We start from the raw sequence: 21,902 nt of genomic DNA, 5'->3' as shown, positions 1-21,902 counted from the left end.
AGCAAAGCGGAGGAGTAAAGCGGAGGAGTAAAGCGGGGGAGTAAAGTGGGGGAGTAAAGTGGGGGAGTAAAACGGCGGAGTAAAGCGGAGGAGTAAAGCGGAGGAGTAAAGCGGAGGAGTAAAGCGGAGGAGTAAAGTGGGGGAGTAAAACGGCGGAGTAAAGCGGAGGAGTAAAGCGGAGGAGTAAAGCGGGGGAGTAAAGCGGGGGAGTAAAGCGGGGGAGTAAAGCGGGGGAGTAAAGCGGGGGAGTAAAGCGGGGGATTAAAGCGGCGGAGTAAAGCGGCGGAGTAAAGCGGAGGAGTAAAGCGGAGGAGTAAAGCGGGGGAGTAAAGCGGCGGAGTAAAATGGAGGAGTAAAGCGGATTAGTAAAATGGAGGAGTAAAATGGAGGAGTAAAGCGGCGGAACAGAGTGGAGGTATTAATTGTAGCAGTAGCGATCGGGGGTCGACTTTGGGTTAAGAGAGCTGCCGAAGCCCCGCCGTCGGAATCACGACTATTTACACCTCGCGCCATCTGTGTTGGAATGAAGCGACTATTCAAGATTTCGACATTTTGACTGTTCACTTTAATTATATTAAAACTGAAATTAGTTAAAAGTTTTTTTCAATATTTATTTTCTTCGGAACAACAGTGGAGAGAGGGGGTAGGAAAAGCTACACATTTTACAATAATTTCAAAATCGTATCAAAGGAACGAAAACCATATTTTGTTTTTCATTTCGTCAAAATGACGAAAAAATCTCACTTTTAAAATATTTCACTGAAAATGAAACTTTTTTTATCGCTTGAAGGATTTGGTTCCTAAGTATTTTGGACTACATATAAAAACAATAACAAAAAACTTAAAAAATAAAAAAAATTGCGTTTTTTATGGCTTCGGTATTGAATATTGATGAAAACTGTACATTTTTTTCCATTTTCTCTTTCTATTTACAAAGCTATACATTAAGAAACAAATACTTTTTATATAGTTTTCAATACTTTCGGTAGTGAACCCCGTAAAAATCAGTTTAATTTTTTTTATATAGAAGGTTGCAAATAAAATTTACGTATTTTTCCCGTTAAACTACTTTTTACTTCATTTTTTACGACATAATCTTTCGTAATATATTTTTATACTTTGCGTAAAATCGATTTAGTTTACAGTAAGTACACTGTTTTTGTTATATATATTTTATCCTCTACATCGGGACAGTGAATATTTCATTAAGTGAACGTTGTTATTGTGGAAACAGTAAACCTAAAATTTATCTTTAATAAATGTTTCTTATAGAAATAAAATTTTATTTCGTTTTAATATTTTATTTTGGGAAATAAATTTTTAATCGTACGGGTAATAAACCTAACTCGTGAATTATGTCTTCTGCCTCTGTTTAGAAATATTAGTATGCTTTTAGTATGACAATTAGCATATAGATACCGGTATCTGTTACCATTTTTATTAGCTAGGTTTTAGGCTATTTATAGGGTAAGATTTGGAATGTAAGGAGAGTAAGAAAAAAGGGGGCGATGGGGCTTATGGAAATTCAGACAATTTCACTAACAAGAAATTGCCAGATGCTTATTTGGCCTAACGTTCAGACAATTTCATTGGCCAGAATTTGCCAGATGCTTATTTGGCCTAAACGCGATTGGCCATAATTTGCCAGATGCTTATTTGGTCTAACGCTTAGATGATAAAATAAAGGATAATCGTCTAAATGCTACCTCGAACTAAAATGGGCGGAATCGCTCTAATGTCAATAAAAACAATTTAAATTAACAAATAAAATAATTGTAAAACAAATGTTTCTTAAAACGATAAAGTAATGGAATGTAATTAACGTAACAAAATACGCGATGGAATGTAACGATTATGGTATAAATAAACCAATAAAAATATATATTTTTATGTACAAGGTAAGGTTTATATTTAAAACTAAAGAGAAATGGGATAATTTCTCTAAATTTTTAAATACAATGTAACTTCTCGATATTTTCCACGATTTTATCACTACAAGTACTTCAAAATATGGCAAAAATAATCTTAAAAGTGTTTTTTTTTTCTCACAACATTGAGCGTATAGGAAAACTCGTGTTATTTTTCCCCTAGCGGAAATGGATAAATAAAACTTGGTAACGGCGGCAGTCATTTTTAACTACTTTTTCGATTTTTAAACTATTTAGATAAAGAGTAAAATGTTCTATGAACTTTGGAAAATGAGTATATCATAAGTTCATTACCGCCACGGCGTGGTTACGTTTGTCTCTTTCTCGAGTTGTTGTTTCCGGTTTTAGTTTCTGGTTTTTTTTTGCACCATCAATAATTATTTACCACACGGTAGTTTCCGTGGCTTCAGTCGCGGTCTTTTGAGTTGCGGTTTTGACCGGAGCTATGGTCAAGTCCGAAATGTCGTCGGATTCGGAGGAAGCGGCCGACATCGTGGGCGACGGGTACGAGTCTGGGATGACCGGAAGTTGACTCTGCGGGAAATTCAATTAAATTAATTTGAAAAAGCATGCCTTCGATACGTCACTAAGTATACGAGGATGCTGTACAGAAGGAGGAGTAACTAGGTATAAAACGTTGCGGCCATGCGCGGGACATACATTCCAATCAAAGCATGAAGCAGTGATGCCAGATCGCGAAAATGAAATTTCCCGTAAACGACGTGAAAATTTCCTTTTTCCAGGCCAAAAATTCCCAAGTGTTTCAAAATATTCTACACATTCAGATTTAAATTCAAATTACATAATTAACCCTAGGAAAAAGTAGTTTACATGGTTTTCAAAAAAACTATCCCTGTAAGTCCCTATAATATAAAATAAAGCGCCATCTATATTATTAATATCGAACTATATTAACCATAATTAATCTCTAATATTGTTTAATCTTTAAGTTTAGATCTTTAACGAAGGCTTAAATAAAATAACAAAACCAGATTGGAGGCTAATACTATCAGTGGCTAATTTTATTATATTTTCATATTTAATCGATTTGGTCAGATCTTGTGAATATTTAATAGCTTCGCCTTAAAATCATCCCCAAGTCAAATTTCCCAAGATTTCCTGAATTTTCAAGGTCCAAATTTCCCTCGATCTGGCATCACTGGCATGAAGGAGTAGTTAAACCGAAAACTCAACCAAGTGTAGCCATCTAGCGGAAGCTGACGCTAAAGAAAAGTAAAATGCGGGAAAAAACCTGCAGATAAAATGATTAAATTATTAATATTATTTTTTAACCCCTTGACACGTTGTTAATTTTGAAAAGTCTGAAATCGTAGAATATTACCCATTTTATTATTGAATGATTATAATTAAATTAATATTAATACCTATGATCTAGCGTCTGCTACAGACACATTAAAAAGTCACAAGAACGTTTTCTTTAAATAAACTTATCAATATAAGCAAACGATGCCAAAATTATATTAATAATGATACTTGCATTTTAATAAAGTCAAATTTACGAATAACGATGAGGAAAAACTAATAGCGTCTGCTTTAGCCGTTACCTATTTAGCAGGGTTGCCAACTTGCCACAGTTTTTTCACTTTCAAATTCCCCGACTTTTCCAGGTTTTCCCTGACCATCTCAGGACTTATTTTGTGCCAAGATTTTGTATTTTTTAACCTATATTTTAGTAAAAGTGTCCTATTTGCAACCGAAATGAAATTCCCTGACATTTCCCTGATTTTTAGACTACTTTTTAAAATTCCCCGACTTTCCCTGATTTTTATACCCATATCCAAATTCCCTGACTTTTCCAGGAATTCCAGGTACCGTGGCAACCCTGTCTAGGTTTCAATTGAGAACCAAAGGGGGCGTAGGAATAGTTTTCGGTCGCGAATATACCCCACCCCAGTGGCTAATTGACAATCTTCTAGCTTTCAGAAGTAATTTTTTTCGCTAGGGTTTACAAAACAATGTTTAACGGCACGCTACTCATGCTTCTATACAGAATCCTTTTTTAAGAGTAAATGATTTGACAAATATGAATTCCTACATATAGCCTCGTGTCTGCACAATGCAGACACTAATATGGTTTTCAAAATTTGCATATTTATGAACTCGTTAGTGATTTGAGCATACTCTGTTCAAACCAAGGAGCTAATAACTTCAGGCGGCCATACCTCTACTTGGAATGCTTGTCGTGGCAGATTTTCGTATCGATGTGGCTGACGGTTTTTTTTTGACGTCACTATGTTAACTTAACAAACAACAACGTGAGAGCGCGTGCAGAGGGGATTTTTTTATCTCCTAGGCGAGGTCAAAGCCGTCCGCGTGATCTTACCATACGAGATACGGCCATTGAGTTGGGAATATTAATCTAGAGATCCAATCAAATCTGCTCCCCGCGAAACAAGTTTTTGAAAATTACGAATGTGCCGTCTCCTCTAAAATGACGAGAAAACGTTATCATATGACCCGTGGCGCCATCCATTATTTTTGAAAAAAAAAATATTTTGGCCGGAAAACACGTCTTATTTGAACGAACCATTGAGAGACAGACGGCGCCACGGGTAGAATGATAAAGGTTTCTCGTCATTTGGGAGCAGACGGCAGTATTCTTATTTTTAAAAACTTGTTTCGCGAAATACTGAAATCCGACGTTTTGATTGCACCTCTAGATTAATATTCCCAACTCAATGGATACGGCAGGATAAGCATTCAGTAGAGGTATGGATTCCTGGTTGAGGCAAGTGATCAGCCCCTTGTTTTAAACTTCAAAGGAAGCTTCTAAATTCTTAACAGTGCCATTAACGATAATCTAGCGAATGAAAGATTTCTTTTAAGCAAACCAAAAGAATAAATAGCTTTACCAAATTCACTCTCGCTTACAAGCAGTTACAACAGCCAAAAAGCAAATTGAAGGATGAACCGTGTCTAACCTGTCTGAGGCGCTCGATACCCGCCTTCTCCTTCAGAATGGAAGCTGGTAAACCGCCTTTGACGCCACCAGGGATGGTGTGCCTTTTAGTGGGATCTTGTTGACCACCGACGCCAATACCCCCGAGTACTTTACCAGTACCCGAGACGCAATTATCACGCTGGTCCAGGTTGGCCGGGGTGGATGAGGAAGCGATTTGCAAGGATTGACCACCCAGGTTTAGTTTGGCCAAAGCGTCCAGACTGCGAGGAATGTCCGGGTTGGAATTGCTGGACAGTAGCTCGTTTGAGGTTTGCCGACTGCGCTCCGACGTGTTCTCCTCGAAATCGTCCACTCCCTCCTCCTCGGACAAGACTCCCTCCGAACTCAGGGTCGAAATTGACTGACCGCTGAAGTGCTTCTGGATTCGTGACAAGTTTCTGTTGGTGGACCAAAAAACCCGTGGTTTAGAAAAAGCTTAAATCTGATCCACATGTTCTAGACAGAGTGAGTAATTCTATATTGGGGAAAACTTAATTCTTTAACGCAGTTCTGCGAGGGTCGTAATAGGCGTATGGTAAACGTGCTCCTTGATAAGCCCCAGAGGAAAATGTCGAGCGGTGATATTTATGATGATCTTGAAAGTCCATCAAATTTGATTGTTCCTTAAAATCCATCGCTGAAGGAAATCAGCGATTAAACGAGCTACAACAGCTTGAGGTTGATGCGATGGCGCACCGTCATGCTGAAAACGCAGCCGGTGGTAATCGGCCAGAGGAATTTCGTCCAAAGCATTCGCTACTTCGTTCTGTAAGAGCTCCAAATTGTACTGCCTGTTCAGACGATGTGGCAAAAAAGGGGTCGATCAGTCGATCGCCGACTAGACCCACCCATAGGTTAAGTCGAAATTGAACTTTATGATGGTGAGCGAATTCCCAGTGAGGATTAACCACATCCCACATGTGGTGGAAAACGAATATTCATCGGACCCCAAGAGTAGACTAAGAAAATCCGGCTTTTCTTCACACATGATGCTCAGTTACACAAGTCATAACGACGTTCCTTATCGCCATCGAGAAATTCTTGGTGAAGAGTCGCTGATACTGCATCGAGGGTAAGCAATGAAGTAGGCCGGGACATTATTTTCCATGTCGATGTTTTGACGACCTACTCCACGGAACTTGGGATTGACATCTCCATGGTTGTTGAAATCTCGAACAGTACGGTGTTATGGTAACTAAATAAGTGACTTACTCTTGTAGGGTTCCAATTCACTTCGCCGTAAAACAATTAAACCATTAACGCAGGCTGATAATGTTTTACATTATGAAGTTGTCGTTTTAAATACTAAAAAATCTGAACGTTGTCCCAAACGCGACCAACCGTGATATAATCTAGTCAGTCTAGAACAAACTAAAAACCACCTGTAATTTATGTATGTGTTTTTTTGTTTTGATTGAATCAATCTTTGGTACATTTGTGTTTTACTTAAAATGCGTTTTCTTGCAGAGCCGGAAAAGCTATTTCCTCCTATGAACGACTTGTTATTTTTGATGACCGAATTAACTTTATTTGTACATTTTCAAGTTTGCTCTGCAACTTTATCATTGAAGGATTTCCTCTATCAGCTACCGATCAAAAATAAATTTTAGAAAAACATGAAAATCATTTTAGAATTTTCTGAAAATTACAAATTAGAATGTTCCCTACGTCATACGTATACTCTAATAATTGCGATGTCAGAGCAAAATCAGACATCCTGTATCTTCTTTGCATTTAATTGTAGTAAGAAAAATTAACCAATGACCAGCCAGAAGGTCGGTTCTTTTGTAAGTAGCTAAGGTGACCTTGTTGGTTTCTTCATTTTATGCAAAAATTGGTTTTAAAAAATTCACCGTTAAATGGAAAGGGCTTCGAACTCATATTTAAAATCTGGCCAAACTAATGCCGGAAATGGCGGACACCCACGTTTTGGTATACGTTAGGGCACGGAATCAGGGTGAAAATTAAAATAGAAGTATTTTGTGTGGAAAATAATTACTTATATAAAAAATATTTAGTTCTTGATGATGATGTTACAGTATGTTTGAGCAACTTAAATTTACCTTTGGTTAACAAGCATGAAATCTCTTCTATCACTATCGTAGAGATCACCCTCTTCTTCCGACGTGGAAAAGTCGTGATCCTGCGTATTTAATCAATTTAAATGTTGCCAATTAAGTCCGAAAGATAACGATTTTACCAACCTGCGAACTTTGGGTAATACTATCGCAACTGCTCATTTGAAACCTTCGACTACCAAAACCGGAAGTGGGAGGAATGGTCGGAGGATGCATCCTGGTGGGCGACTCGTCGCTGTCCGTCATCACTCTTTTCCTTCCGTAGACGAGACCAGGAGAGGAAGTGACGGCGGAGCCTGACGAGGTGGTGTTCAGTGACATCTGGCGATCGTTTTGGGCGTCGTTACTGACGACTCCCAGAGTCTTGGGTGAGGAAGCGGAACAGCTGCCGCCGCCGTTCAGTTGCCCGTTGACGCGTTCGTTGCCGTTCGAAATGGAGCCCGACTCGTTATTGACGCACTCCGAGGAAGGGTCCGAAGGTTTGCGGCTCCGGTTGGAGTTGATGTCCTCGGGGGAGTGCAAGAACCGCGACTTGTCGTTGTCGTCGTCCACCAGACACGAGTTCAAGAGGTGCTTATCGTCCGTACTGCCGCATTTCCAGCAGTCCCGTTGCGCGGGGATCCTTTCCGGAGGAGACTGTTCCCGAGGAACCACGGTGGCCGTCGAGGCGGTCTCCGAAACCGAGGGAATCCTCAAGGACAAAGTCGAAGGGCTGCCGTTGCCCAAATGTCCGGGACTCGTCAAATCGGCTTCGCTCATCAGTTCGCAACTGTCCGTTTGGGTCTCGCTGTCCACCAGGGAACAGGAGCCACTGCACTTGCGCCTTTCGTGGCAGGGGCTGTTGCAGGGTGAACACGGGTTCCCCGAGGAGGACACAACGTTGCTGTAGTTCCCGGAGCCGCTGCCCGAGCGCCGGTGATGGCGGCTTCGGCGGATGCGGCTCTTACTGTTGTTGTGACTATTGCTAGTCGACAAAGGGGGCGTGCCTCCCGCGCAAATGTTCGAGATGACCGACGTGGGCGTGATAGGGGGCGTCACCGCGCCGTTCGGGGCTAAAGTAGTAGGAACGTTAGTAACCAGAGTCACCGGTAAACCTCCAGCCACCGGTGGGAAGTTGCGGATGTTTTCCGCGAATGAATAGCCTTTTTGGGGACTTTCGGGGCTACAAGGACAAAGGTGGTTGAAGCGAAATATTCGATTATTCACGTTGTAAGACGTAAAATCATACCTGGTTTGTTCAGATTGAGATTTGTAAGACTTTTTCTTATTGAACCGCTCGTGGGCTTTCAAAAGAGGCCTCACTAATCGTTTTCGGTACGGTTTGTACCCAGTCGAACAGATCTGCAAGTTTTGTTCCCTCCTAACGACAGAAGAAACGTGTCTTGAGTACGCCGACCCTAACAAGGAGACAACCCGAGGTGGTTATAACCGATTCTGTTGAAACTCGGGGGTTAGATAGACCTTATGGTAGTATGAAAATTGCCCAAGGGAATTAGTTTTCATATGGCAACCGAAAATGTTACTGATCTCTCCATTTAAAAAAGCATGAGTTTTCTCATTTACCCAAGCTTTATTAAAATTTAACCAAAATTGATCAATTTTACCCAAAATCCTTGATCAAATTTACCCAAATTCATCTTTTTTGGGTAAGTGTTGAAAATTTAATTTTTTTAAGTACCCTGTGAAACCGAGAAAATCCCATGCTTTTTTAAATGGAGATTTTTCGTTTTGAGAGATCAAAAACATTTTCGGTTGCCATGGGAAAACTAAAGCCCATTGCAACTTTTCCCTTTGGCAATTTTCATACTAACATACGGTCTACCTAACACCCGAGTTTCAACAAAATCAGTGATAACCACCTCGGGTAGTCTCCTTGTAAACGTAATCGCGACTTACTTGACGACTTCCTTCTCCCTGTGTTCGAGTTGGAGCATGCAGGCCATCAGATCCATGTACAGGTTATTGGCCCTCTCCAGCTTCCTCTCGTAGTGCTCCCGGATGTCCTGGGCGTGTCTGAGTTCCTCCTTCCTCCGTTTGACCAGATCTTCCTCGATCTGAGGCACGTGACTGCGCTCCTCCCTTTTTATGTTCTGCATGTACTCCTGAATTTCCTCCTTCCAAGTGGCCTGCGTCTTGAAGTACCTTTCTCGAGGAGTGCTCAGAATCTCGACAGCGGCGATGTCCAAATGCATCAAGATATGCCTGAACGACGGCCTATTGCGGGGCTTGGCACTCCTGGGAAAATAATCACCAAAAACATTTACCACTCGACCGTGATTCTTCATCTCGTCACGAAACCTACCAGCACTGCTTCATAAGTAGCTTGAAACCTTCCGGGCAAGTATTTGGTACCGGTAGGTGAAGACTGTTGTTACCCACTCCCCAAATGATGGCTGACGAGTCCACGTCTTTATAGGGTACTTCGGAAGTGAGTAGTTCCCATAATACTACCCCGAATGACCTAAAAACATTGACTAACTTAGTCGCTAAATTCTTAATCACGTTCTTAGACCAATAGGCATCATCCTCCCAAGAAATCGCCAAGAAGTAATATTTCCGAGAGCCAGGACCTGCAATTCACTGTTTATACAGGGTGTTTCAAAAGATGATGCAAAATTTTGAAGGAGTTGTAGGGGGTGAGTTGAGAAGTATGCCTGTTTTTCCCCATTTTCCTACGATGAGTTAAAAGAGCGCCAGAGAGCTTCAAAGTGTGGCTTACTAGCCCCTGGAAGTAGGCTGCAACAAGCGCAAAACCAAGCAGCAGGGAAATGCGAACATTCAGGTTTGGGTTTGTGTGATAGATAAAAAAGGCTTTGTAAACAAATCGAGGTAACCCGCGTAAAAAAGTAAACGTTTTTGAAGTCCCTGCTGCTTGGTTTTGCGCTTGTTGCAGCCATGGACTAATTAATGTATACACAGGGACGGTCCGCACAACGCTACTCTCTCATAAAATCGGCGACTAAGTCTTGTTAATGCTGTTCCCTCTTTTCCTCCCCCCTTAAGCAAAGTTAGCCGAGTCAAAACGTCATCAAACGGAAAAACGATGCTGCCCTCTATCTGCAAGTCTTGGAGTCTATCGATGTTGGCGTCTGCTTATGATTTGAAAAACAAACGTTTTTTTCGTTCATTTGAATAAGGTGTATGATTTAGGAGCTTTAATTTATTTAAGTAGTTTTACAAATTAATTATGAGAAAAAAGCTGTGTGTTTACCCTTCGTGTAAAAGTGATTCGAAGTATTGTCATAAAGAACACACGAAAGATTTCTTTATACCTTTCCTGTTCATCTTTTTCTAAGCCTTGTCCAAAAATATCTTTGATTTACCATTATCGGAATCACTTAAATCCACTTTTTTAATCTTCTTTTTGTCTGGAGAAATTCAGAATAACGTCTCGAATGTATGGGCCGAAAAATTAATATCAATCAATTTAATTGTTAATATAAATGAATTCATTTACCAAACGCACGTGGAGCTTACAACATCGCCGGCAAGGCGACTGCTTTTTTTTGTTTCCTTAAACATTTCCTCCCGTTTCCATCCCCCTTGACTCAGTTTGTCGTTAGTTCGCACAATCGCCGCTCGAGGGCACATTTAGCAATCGCTAGCCGCTAAATTTCCTATGCGGACCGTCCCTGTGTATACATTAATTAGTCCATGTTGCAGCCTACTCATCGTAGGGAAATGGGGGAAAAACAGGCATACTTCTCAACTCACCCCCTACAACTCCTTCAAATGTTTGCATCACCTTTTGAAACACCCTGTATAAACAGTGACTTGCGGGTCCTGGCTCTCGGAAATATTACTTCTTGGCGATTTGCAGGGAGGATGATTTATTGAAGCGTCTATTGTAAATTCACTCACCAGATGTCAACTTTTTCGTTGCAAGGTTCGTTGCGTATAACTTCGGGGGCCATCCAAGCGACTGTCCCAGCGAAAGACATTTTGGTGCTAATGTCGTTCCACTGCCTCGAAGTTCCGAAATCGGATATTTTCAAGACGTCATTGTGGCTGATTAGAACGCTGTTTGGAAATTGGTATAGAATTGAGTTTGGCCTTTCCACCGCGTATTCCTAATTATAAGCATCTTACTTGGGCGATTTGAGATCTCTGTGTATGATTTTATGCGAGTGAAGATAGTGCATCCCGGAGGCAATCTCTTTGCTCCACTGGACGACAGTGGCTGGCGGAATCTCCCGACCTTTCTTGAGTACCTCGTACAATTGACCGTAAGGACAAAACTCCATGACGATGCAATAGCACGGAGACTGGGTGCAAACGCCCCTTTATCGAACAATGATGTAACATTAGTGCTCATTCGTAAAATCAGGAATTTATAGAAGTATACACTTGGAATGTTTAACGATGGTTCTAGTGGGTGTGGCTTACAGCCCAGATTTTTGCTCGCGACGGCGGCTAGCCAATGATTTTGAATATAATAATAAACAGCTAGGCTGATATCCAAGGCACCACCTTCACCACCTTAGGCACAAATCATCGAGCGACTTTATCGAAGGCACCACGTTAGGCACAAGTCATCGAGCGACTTTACCCAAGGCACCACGTTAGGCACAAGTCATCGAGCGACTTTACACAAGGCACCACGTTAGGCACAAGTCATCGAGCGACTTTACCCAAGGCACCACGTTAGGCCCAAGTCATCGAGCGACTTTACCCAAGGCACCACGTTAGGCACAAGTCATCGAGCGACTTTACTCAAGGCACCACCTTAGGCCCAAGTCATCGAGCGACTTTACTCAAGGCACCACCTTAGGCCCAAGTCATCGAGCGACTTTACTCAAGGCACCACCTTAGGCCCAAGTCATCGAGCGACTTTACCCAAGGCACCACCTTAGGCCCAAGTCATCGAGCGACTTTACCCAAGGCACCACCTTAGGCCCAAGTCATCGAGCGACTTTACTCAAGGCACCACCTTAGGCCCAAGTCATCGAGCGACTTTACCCAAGGCACCACCTTAGGCCCAAGTCATCGAGCGACTTTACCCAAGGCACCACCTTAGGCCCAAGTCATCGAGCGACTTTACCCAAGGCACCACCTTAGGCCCAAGTCATCGAGCGACTTTACCCAAGGCACCACCTTAGGCCCAAGTCATCGAGCGACTTTACCCAAGGCACCACCTTAGGCCCAAGTCATCGAGCGACTTTACTCAAGGCACCACCTTAGGCCCAAGTCATCGAGCGACTTTACCCAAGGCACCACGTTAGGCACAAGTCATCGAGCGACTTTACTCAAGGCACCACCTTAGGCCCAAGTCATCGAGCGACTTTACCCAAGGCACCACCTTAGGCCCAAGTCATCGAGCGACTTTACCCAAGGCACCACCTTAGGCCCAAGTCATCGAGCGACTTTACTCAAGGCACCACCTTAGGCCCAAGTCATCGAGCGACTTTACTCAAGGCACCACCTTAGGCCCAAGTCATCGAGCGACTTTACCCAAGGCACCACCTTAGGCCCAAGTCATCGAGCGACTTTACCCAAGGCACCACCTTAGGCCCAAGTCATCGAGCGACTTTACCCAAGGCACCACCTTAGGCCCAAGTCATCGAGCGACTTTACCCAAGGCACCACCTTAGGCCCAAGTCATCGAGCGACTTTACCCAAGGCACCACCTTAGGCCCAAGTCATCGAGCGACTTTACTCAAGGCACCACCTTAGGCCCAAGTCATCGAGCGACTTTACCCAAGGCACCACGTTAGGCACAAGTCATCGAGCGACTTTACTCAAGGCACCACCTTAGGCCCAAGTCATCGAGCGACTTTACTCAAGGCACCACCTTAGGCCCAAGTCATCGAGCGACTTTACTCAAGGCACCACCTTAGGCCCAAGTCATCGAGCGACTTTACCCAAGGCACCACCTTAGGCCCAAGTCATCGAGCGACTTTACCCAAGGCACCACATTAGGCACAAGTCATCGATCGAGTTTTAAATCGAAAAGTCATACATTCAACCATAAGTAACATAATAACAATATGTATGTCAATTAGGAAAAACCATAACAGAACTGATTTTAAGAGCTATTGCGCAATCTAGCTTTAGTTCTCAGCACAGAGACCCCTAGTGTCTAAATATACAACTACCACGCTACTCAATTCGAGTGCTAGTTCAAGTCGGATCTTAGCGAGAATGTCAGTGTCGAAAAAAGGTTCGGTCAGGAAATTAGCATTAAAACAACAGTAACTGTCATTCTTATAGTTATTATGTTACTTATGTTGCAACGTTTGCACAATGGACCTATTGTCGAAGTGCGCGGCTGGCCACCCCTTTCAATAACAACGATTCAACGTGGTTTAAAAGGTATAAATCTCTAAGAACCTACTTGAAAGCGATAACGTTAGGATGGTTGAGCTTCCTCAGATGCCGGACGTCCGTTTCGGACTTTTCTCGGACCTTTTTGACCGCCACCAATTCGTTGTTCAAGCGGCCGACGAAAACCGCCCCCTGAGCCCCGCTGCCCAGCCACTGCAGCTCTCGGATGTTCTCAAACGGTATTTCCCAATCGTCTAAGCAATTAATAACGAAAATGTTAAAGTCGTACAACGCCATCCAACCAACCGGGCGTACCTCTGTTTTCAGTTTGGGCGCCTTTGCCCAACATACTCCAGACGGGCCGCAAGCAGCCCCAAAGGCCGTCGAACCATCCGGCTGATCTACCGGAACCACCCATGCTGAAACCTCCGACCATGGAGGTCCCGAAACCGCTGTAGCCCACTTCGAACTCCTTGCCGTTGCTGAGCCCGTTCTCGGAGAGCGACCCGTTCAGGCTGTGGTTCGAAGGGGTTCGGATGGGCATCGAGGCGGCCGGCAACGGGCTGCTGAGGGGTCGAGCCACCGACGGGCAATTCGGCGACTTGGGCCGATTGCATTCCAGACTTAGTTGACTCAATTCTTCTTGAATACAAAGCATTCTACGGGTACAACGAAGGAATAGCAGGGAAGGACCGCTTGTTAGCAAGATGTTAGTCTCTCAGATCGCGAGATTGCCTAATAATAACCACGTAGCGGCGACAGATTAGCTTGCATTTTAGAGGTCGTCAACAAAGTTTTTGAATAGTTGGGATTTAGTGCGGGTTCGTACATCAAGAGCAATCATACGTCTCAAGCGCAATCATTGTTTTTACGTTATTGTAAATAATTACTATTTGGAATTACAATTAAGCGATTAATTATCTTGCGCCAAAAGCGAGTTTTGAAATTAGGATTAAAATAGATCAGCCACTACAGTACTACAAACTTTCGACATCACCCAAATTAACTAAATGGTAAATGTTAATATTAAAATATAATAAAAGTATATTTTTTAATAGTTGTTTATCTTCCATTCAAATATTGTCAGATTAAAGGTATAAAAACACAGGCAAGCGTGCAACCATGCTTACGTAGGTGTTATTGTGACGTAGCATGGGCGGGATGGGCAATAAAGGTGGGGAAGTGGGAGGGGAGGGTCACGTACCCTTTCTCAAATACTTCCTCGCGATCCGTGCTGTTAGGAAATTAAATTTCATTTACATTCGACGAAGATGATTTTCGTTATAAGAAATAGAAGAAAAGGAGGGAAGGAACGGGGGGAAGGACAGAAAAAGAGAGAAAAATAGAGAAACATTTTTAGAATTCCAAGATTTTCGGGGAAAAAACAGGAGAAATTCAATATGGAAATTAGAAAGATATTTAAAAAAAAATAGTAATTATAGAAAAATGCCAGTACCCATGGAAAAGACAAGAGAGAAAACACATGATCTTAAGAAAACAATCCGTTTTGTTTCCGCGAAATTGTAAACTAACTGAAGAATTCGTATTCCACGTAAGTTAAACGCGTACTGGAAACAGAGATAGTGAAGTGACACGCACCTGTTTCGATTCACATTCCAATCCGTTATACGACTACCGTATCTAGTTCTACAGTTCTGTTTGTATTGTACGTACGTTGATTTTCATTGAGATTTGTCAATACGACCACGAAATTAATGGTTTTTTAACGGCGTCCAAAATTACACCAAATTAAAATTGGCTCGATTATAAACGAATTTTTTTACTAGCAAACTTTTAAATAACTGACAAACCTATCAATAGATTGTTTAAAGAATTGCTTACATGGAAACAAACATTAAAAGCAAATCCATTAGAGGTTGGATTTTATTATTTTTATTTATACTAGATGGCGCCAATTTAATTTTTTGGATGGATCGAAAGAGATGAATATTTAATTAAGGTATTTCTAAACACCTCCCAGCAGAATGGAAAACTGCAATTTTCTACCACGTTTTTGACTGTCGCTAGGGTTATATTTTCTTTAAGCGAGGTCTTTAAGACAATAAATTGAAGTTGACATAAAATAGAAACACAAAAAAAAATATTTTTTCGCTGTAAAATTTTTACGTTTCGAGACTGTTAGCGCCATCTATTAAGATTGCGTTTAATTAAAATTGAGCCTCTAATGGCGTTACTCCTGTAAAAATATATTCTTATCATTGCATAAAGAGATAAATACTAAAAAAAATATATATATATATATTTTTGGTGGTTCTTAGCTATTTTAAAATTTCTACGTTTCAACACTGATAATACTAATGAAAAAATTTATATTTTTCATGGTTTTTAGCTATATTTCAAATTTGCTACGTTTCAACACTGTTGGCGCCATCTAGTGAGATTTCGTTTATTTAAAATAGGATTTATAATGGTGTTACCACTGCAAAAATATATTCTTATCTTTGCACAAAGAGATAATACTAAAGAAAAAATTTTATATTTTTCATGGTTTTTAGCTATATTTCAAATTTGCTACGTTTCAACACTGTTGGCGCCCTCTAGCGAGATTTCGATTATTTAAAATTTAATCTCTAATGGCGTTACTCGTGTAAAATATTTTCTTCGGAAAATGTCGGTTTTAATCCGCAATATATCGTAACTAAATGACTCCGGAGATAGATTTCATTTGAAAATGAATGACATTACCTGGTGAAAAAGTCTTCCCTGTCCGTGCTACTGTTCATAACATTCGACTTAGCGGGCTCCTGAATGGGACTTTCAACATTGATAGAGCCGGCTGCCATCTTGCGGATAGTTCCGGAACTAAATTGCAAGCCTTCCCAACTACGTTAGCTTCATTTTCGACTCCCTAAAACGAATTACCAATTATTAGAAATTTAAATAATATAATAGTCGGTGAAATATCCGTAAATAACGCATCGTCGCGTGTGAAGAAAGGCCTTCAAGGTTACGCGGAATCAGGCTTACAAACATGGCAACGTTGATAAAACACGTGAGTTTTGCTTCGTAACGTCGAACAGAAATCGTACAAGTACTTTTTTTTATCACACCTGACATAGCGAGGCAGGTTTACGCGATAGATGATATAAATAAAATAAAAATAATAAATTAACTTGTAAATCAATTATTTGATACGCTTAAAATTAAAAACAGATAATGGTATTTATAAATTTATGAATAATTGACGCGTCATTAAGGTAAATAAATTTTAATTACATTTTGAAAAAGAAATTAAGTCTATTTCTTCTATAAGAGAAGGAGACCAAACCGCAGCTCCCGGAAGTATCGAGGGTAAGCCGCCTCGCCCCTTCCAGACAATAACACGGGAGCGTCGCCCGACGCGCTTCGGAAAACACGCTCAATTTTCCAATAAACGTCAGAAATATTCGATTTTTTTTAAACAGCGTGTTATATTTGAAAATTGGACAATTTTAGTCAATGATGTAATACCCTTAGAAATTAATATTGCAAGATCATTCGATAATTTAACTTCAAAACAACTTGCGTTAACACCAATGAGTGGAATATGAACTAGAGATCAGTGGCGTAGCCAGGATTTTGTTTCGGGGGGGGGGGGGGGACACGATTGAAGAAAATAAAAAAATAAACATATTTGTAAGTACGACCCCCCCCCCCCCCGGACTACGCCACTGCTAGAGTTCCAAACAAATTTGGGTGTGGGGGTCACGAGTAGGAGAATTAGGCTTAAGTTTCAATTTCGGCGCCATCTGTTTCTATAAGCAGACACTTTTGCAAAATATATTAAGGTTTAGTTTCCCAATAACACGATAGATGGCGCTAACACGATTTGATTAAATAAATTTACTAGGCCTAATTCTTCAACTCAACAAATGCTGTCCCGCGAAACGGTAGGTCCTGGAAGGCGGATTTGGATTTATTCTACCTCAGTGGTTAACACTGATTTCTAATGAAAATGAAAACGATTTGCAACATTATGTCCGTAATTTTTTTATCGTTTTCAATCGACGATTATAAACGATAACAGTAAAAATACAGTCAAAACAACAAAAAATACACGACACAAAAAAACGCATTAAGACCAATTATATTAAAATATTCCTATCGTATAAAAGTGGGCGGCACCGCAAAACCGGTACATTGCATTACACTTATTCATTAAGCCTTTGCCTCTTACATTTATCACGAAAAGACCCCAAAAATCGTTGTAATAAAACGTGCAAATGAGCGGACGGCACAGGTATTTCGGACTCTCCGGGAATATCGAGTTCACCGTCAAAGCGACGCCGAATAGACCCGAGACGAGTTAATAGTTCCAAAGAGGGAAAATAACAATGTAGACTACACGCTAAGCCTCGGTCCGTGGGTATCGAAATTCGTCGGCGGGCGGCGGTTCGGCTGAAATCGGCTGGCAAAAAACGTCAGACGCCGCCGAGTCTTTCGGGGCGGCGGAGCGAGCGGGGGCGTGTCCCCAACCCCGACGGAAGCGACCGCCAAATCTCAAACAAACCCCCATTTTCAGTCCCCCCCCCCCCTCTTTGACGACTCGTTATTAACGTAGTATAAAAGGGGGGGGGCGGCTAAATTCGCGAGTGTCGGTAGGGGGGGGGGGGACGCGAAAGTATCATCAGAACGCGTGGTACGCCATTTCTGGGAAAAAATCGATTTACTCTCGCGGCGGTTTGGACGGCGCATGATCCCCCCTTTCATTTTCATTCCCCCCTCGTCGTTAAAGGGACAATCTAGTGACGCAAGCACCCTTTACCACCCACACTGGTTAGCCTTACCAAGGCTCAAACGTAGATTGTTCTATTTCTCCAGGGGGGAGATAGAGAGAGAGAGAGAGAGAGAGAGCTTTGTATGTCTAGTAGATATATATAGGGATTGAATTATATCGTATCACCTGACACGTCGCCACGCGACGGATTGAGCAATTCCCCGCCTTCGCCTCAAGTACGAAGTGATGGTTTAACGGTTTAACGTAGAATTTATATCGAGGGCAAGCTGGGTTCAGGAAATCTATGGCTATTAACTAAGAACGTGTTACTACGCTTCGGGAAACTATCTTTCCATTTCGATTGCTCGCAAAAATATCTTGTTGTTTTCTATTCGCTTTGACCCCGAGTAATATCCGCGTGGAAATGTAAAGCTACTTTTATTCGTAAATTAAATATTTACACGATACTGGGAAATTTCGAATGTTTATCGCGAACTGGATGCGAGGAAATCTCTCGAATTTAATAAGTATAATGTACACCACGGTCCGAAAGCTCCCGAGAGTTTTATTATAAATAAATAAAATTATTCAAACCATGCCGTAGCAGAACTTTAATTTAAAAATTTCAGAAAAAATAATTCACACGAAAATTGGATTTTTCAAAATAACAAATAATTACATTTCGTCGAAAACATTCAGGATACCTAGTATTTTACTTAGAATCGTAGGGTTAAATTAATTAATTTAATAGTGTAGACAAAGGAAATTAGTAGTAGATCAAAAATCAACCATAGCGCCTGTAGAAGTGTTCGACCCGCCGCACACAGTTGTTCAGGGAGAAGACAGCTACCACGGGCAATATTCAACCTCGAAATATGACATTGAATTTAGCTCCAATTTAATGGGGATTTTTTCGTCACGAGCCGTAACATAATCATTGATATGATTAAAACGGTGACAACGATTACTATACAACCTATTTTTACGTACCAGTCATAGTCAAAACAAATTATATTTAACGGAACTAAATTTTTAAAGATACATTTCAATTTCAATGACCGATTTAAGAAAATAGGAATTTGGCATTAAATATAACCCAGGGAAATTATTGAAAAATTCTACGAAATGCGAATCATTTAGACGACTGTAAAATGGAAACTGAGTTATCTCTACGAGGGTGATCGACGCCTCAACGTCTAAAAACTGCACCGTAGTGGTTGATCGCTCAATGCCTAGGTCAAGGATTTAACGATTTCTTTTTGCTCATTTGCCAACTCTAACAAACCTAACCTAACTATACCTCGTAACCGGAGGAGGGGGAGAGTAAAAATAACTACGCAACCTTTACCCTTTTCAAGCCAGTGTTACAAACTGTCAAGTAGTTTTGAGTCCGTTGTCTTGAAAAAGACCAGATCGATTTATTTTGGAAAAGCAGCACCCGCCCCTAGAAATGGACTATCTTTTTCTAGGAAGGATAAGGCCACTGACCAAAAGAAATTGAGAGGGGGTATCTATGGTGGGCGACAGTCCCGAAAGTTCAAAGGTCAATCGCTTATTACGTTAAAATAAAGCGACCCGATATTTTTAATATACCGTACAAAAGACGCGTATAAATTAAATAAAAATTGCTGACACCTAGTTTGTTTATATCGTTAAAGTCAGTCGAGTGTAAAAGCGCGAACTACATTATTACCAGGTCCTTGGAAATTGGCTGTTTTTTTACATTTCGTTTCGTGGAATTAAATTAACCGTCAAAACTAGGTCGTTTTGAGAAATGAACGAAAACAACTCGATAAAAATCCAAATTTTAAAACTTACCTAAATTTCCTCTAAATTATCGGAATAATCCTGAAAGGTTTGAAGTAGAGTGAACGTTACGCGAACGGATTTCGGCACAGCTTTCGAAGGAGAGTTCGGAAGATGATTTGGAAAATACGATATCGCGAGGAATCGATTATTTTCATAAGCCAATAAATAGAAGAGTCGAGGAGAATATAGAGAAAAGAGGCGAGGGAGACTCGCGGAGCGGCCGACCAGACTGCGGCATCTTCGGCGGATCCTAATACTCTTCCCTCCGTTTCACAGCCGAGGCTTAGCTCATTTTCGCGTCTACGCCGACAAAACGCGTTCGTGACGCGATAAAGCCACGAATAAAAGCTCGTTCCGGCCCGTCGGCGGGAGAGATCAAACTCGCGGAATTAAATCTAGGCCTTAGCGGAAACACCGAAGTCATCCGCGACAGTTATTTCTGAAAGAGAGAAGAGAAGCTAGCGAGCGAGCGCAATCACCTGTCATCCGCCATTGTATAAAGGCTTCTGCCGCCACTTTACGTTACAGCGGATCGGCGGGCGGTGAGGGGGGAAGCAAATCACGAAAGGGGGCAAATTCGAAACCAGGTGGAGGGGGGGGGGGGATAAAAAAACCGTGAATTCCGAGAAATATTTTAACCGTGGCAATATTTTAAATAAAATGAAATTGAAAGTAGTTCATAGACCATTTCGAAATTATTTAAAATTTAATCGAAAATTTCACGCTTAAACTTTCGTTTGTACACAATTTTATCTGATACTGTTTTTCACCCAGCGCCACTAACAACGCGTATAGAAAAACAAAAATTGATAAAGATGGAATGCGTATTTCACTCATTTCCTTCTCTGATGAAACGGTTATCAGTGTATAAAAATAACGTTATTTTATTTTTTTGAAATAACAATTATTGTGGTACAAAATAGACCTAAATTACGATAATTCCGTTAAAAACAAAATTGGTTTCTGTACTTCCTAAATACTGACGTCGTGAGCGTTAAATATACAAATGTAATGACTCATCAAACACCACGTGACCATCGCAGGACCACTTTTTAAAACACCAGCAAAGTAGTTTAAAGGCCCTCGAGGTGTTTTCAAGGTTTTTTTTTGTCCCAAATTCAAAACAGCGCCGAAAGTAGAAGATTGGTATATAAATAAAAAGCAACTTTTAACCTATCCCTCACCGGATAGTTACGATTAAGATAAGGAACAGGGTACGGAATACGGCCGCCCTTTACAAGTCGCGATCTCACGTAAGCTACGGTACAATTCGGAAGATGAGTCACCATCTACCTTGTAGCCCCCCCTCTGGTGTGGTTCCCCAAAATCAAGACCCGTTTTTTCGCTACTTGGACCGTAAAAAAAATAGGTATTGGGAATACTATTATTTGGGTTCAGGAAAGTTTTTGTGGGGAAAAGTACAAAAGTTGGCCAAAAATGGGTTGCGAATCTACAGTATCATTTGTTAAAGGACCACTATTGTTATTTTTTTTCCTGTGGCAGTTCGCTCTGAACCTGCTGCTCAAATCATGGTTTCGACCCATTAACCTTCCCCCTTTTGAAAACCAACTTTGATCCCAAAATTTTAACAATTGTTATTCCGTTCTTTCACTGGGCAAGATTTGTATCTACGCAGAAAGTGAAGCCAAGGTGTAAAAAAGCCGGTGGCGACAAGGGGAGGGCTTTCGTGGACGTATCTTTGACCCTCCCAAATGTCCCATCCCTTCTCGACCCTCCCAAGACGAATTTCCGGCTACGTTACTGTGTCGCTGCAAGTGATGGACGTATTAAGCTCCTCCCCTTTCGTATTTACTAACAGGAGTATATTTGGTAAATTGGTTTTTAAAGTAATAGCATAAGTCTATAATACTGTTCTATAAGTTTGTCAGTTTGGAGAATATTTTATTGAGAGCCAGTAACGGAGTGACGTCATCACCAGAAGAAAATCTCCCCGTAGCGAGGCACTGTCAAAGGCTACGTGTGACGCGTTAGCAAGCGGACGCAAAATGGCGACGAAGCCCGTAATGCAGTCTGTCTCGTGAATAGCTTTCAGTAAAACTTTTGCATGTGAAGAATAGGAAGTGTCACCCTTATGTAACAATATTATAAACTTATGATATTACTTATACCATAAGTAACATAAT

The 21,902-nt window shown here is 41.2% G+C and overlaps 1 protein-coding gene across 4 annotated transcripts; it reads right to left on the bottom strand.

Annotated features, from left to right (window-relative positions):
- Positions 1-593: 593 nt before the first annotated feature.
- On the bottom strand, positions 594-20,300 carry LOC149925254 (uncharacterized). Of its 4 annotated transcripts, XR_016477121.1 has the most exons (15): positions 19,768-20,298; positions 15,939-16,101; positions 14,437-14,466; positions 13,548-13,891; positions 13,303-13,486; positions 11,058-11,249; positions 10,830-10,988; positions 9,271-9,429; positions 8,865-9,203; positions 8,197-8,328; positions 7,095-8,130; positions 6,954-7,033; positions 4,871-5,288; positions 2,223-2,462; positions 594-2,157 (listed from the first exon to the last, which is right to left on the bottom strand). XR_016477121.1 is itself a non-coding variant. In XM_090161998.1 (14 exons), the coding sequence occupies exons 2-14, from the start codon at positions 16,034-16,036 to the stop codon at positions 2,310-2,312; spliced, it is 3,324 nt and encodes a 1,107-aa protein (XP_090018124.1). In that variant the 5' UTR covers positions 16,037-16,101; positions 19,768-20,298; the 3' UTR covers positions 594-2,309. The 4 variants fall into 4 exon arrangements, 3 of the variants coding, with proteins under 3 accessions (XP_090018124.1, XP_090018125.1, XP_090018126.1); XM_090161998.1 differs by having other exon boundaries at positions 594-2,462; XM_090162000.1 differs by lacking the exon at positions 594-2,157 and having other exon boundaries at positions 2,333-2,462; positions 4,802-5,288; positions 19,768-20,300.
- Positions 20,301-21,902: the final 1,602 nt, after the last annotated feature.

The sequence above is a fragment of the Leiobunum rupestre genome, chromosome 10, assembly GCF_980474605.1.
Source record: "Leiobunum rupestre chromosome 10, qqLeiRupe1.1.hap1, whole genome shotgun sequence".
Classification (NCBI taxonomy): domain Eukaryota; kingdom Metazoa; phylum Arthropoda; class Arachnida; order Opiliones; family Sclerosomatidae; genus Leiobunum; species Leiobunum rupestre.
Note: the sequence above shows the minus strand (reverse complement) of the source record. Positions and strands in the feature narration are given on the sequence as shown.

Coding starts and splice junctions, on each gene's coding strand:
- LOC149925254 (XM_090161998.1), bottom strand. CDS start 16,036: ATGGCAGCCGGCTCTATCAATGTTGAAAGTCCCATTCAGGAGCCCGCT. Junction 13,892..14,436: donor GAGGAAGTATTTGAGAAAGG/GTACGTGACCCT, acceptor TTGTACCCGTAG/AATGCTTTGTATTCAAGAAG. Junction 13,487..13,547: donor CGCCCAAACTGAAAACAGAG/GTACGCCCGGTT, acceptor TTAATTGCTTAG/ACGATTGGGAAATACCGTTT.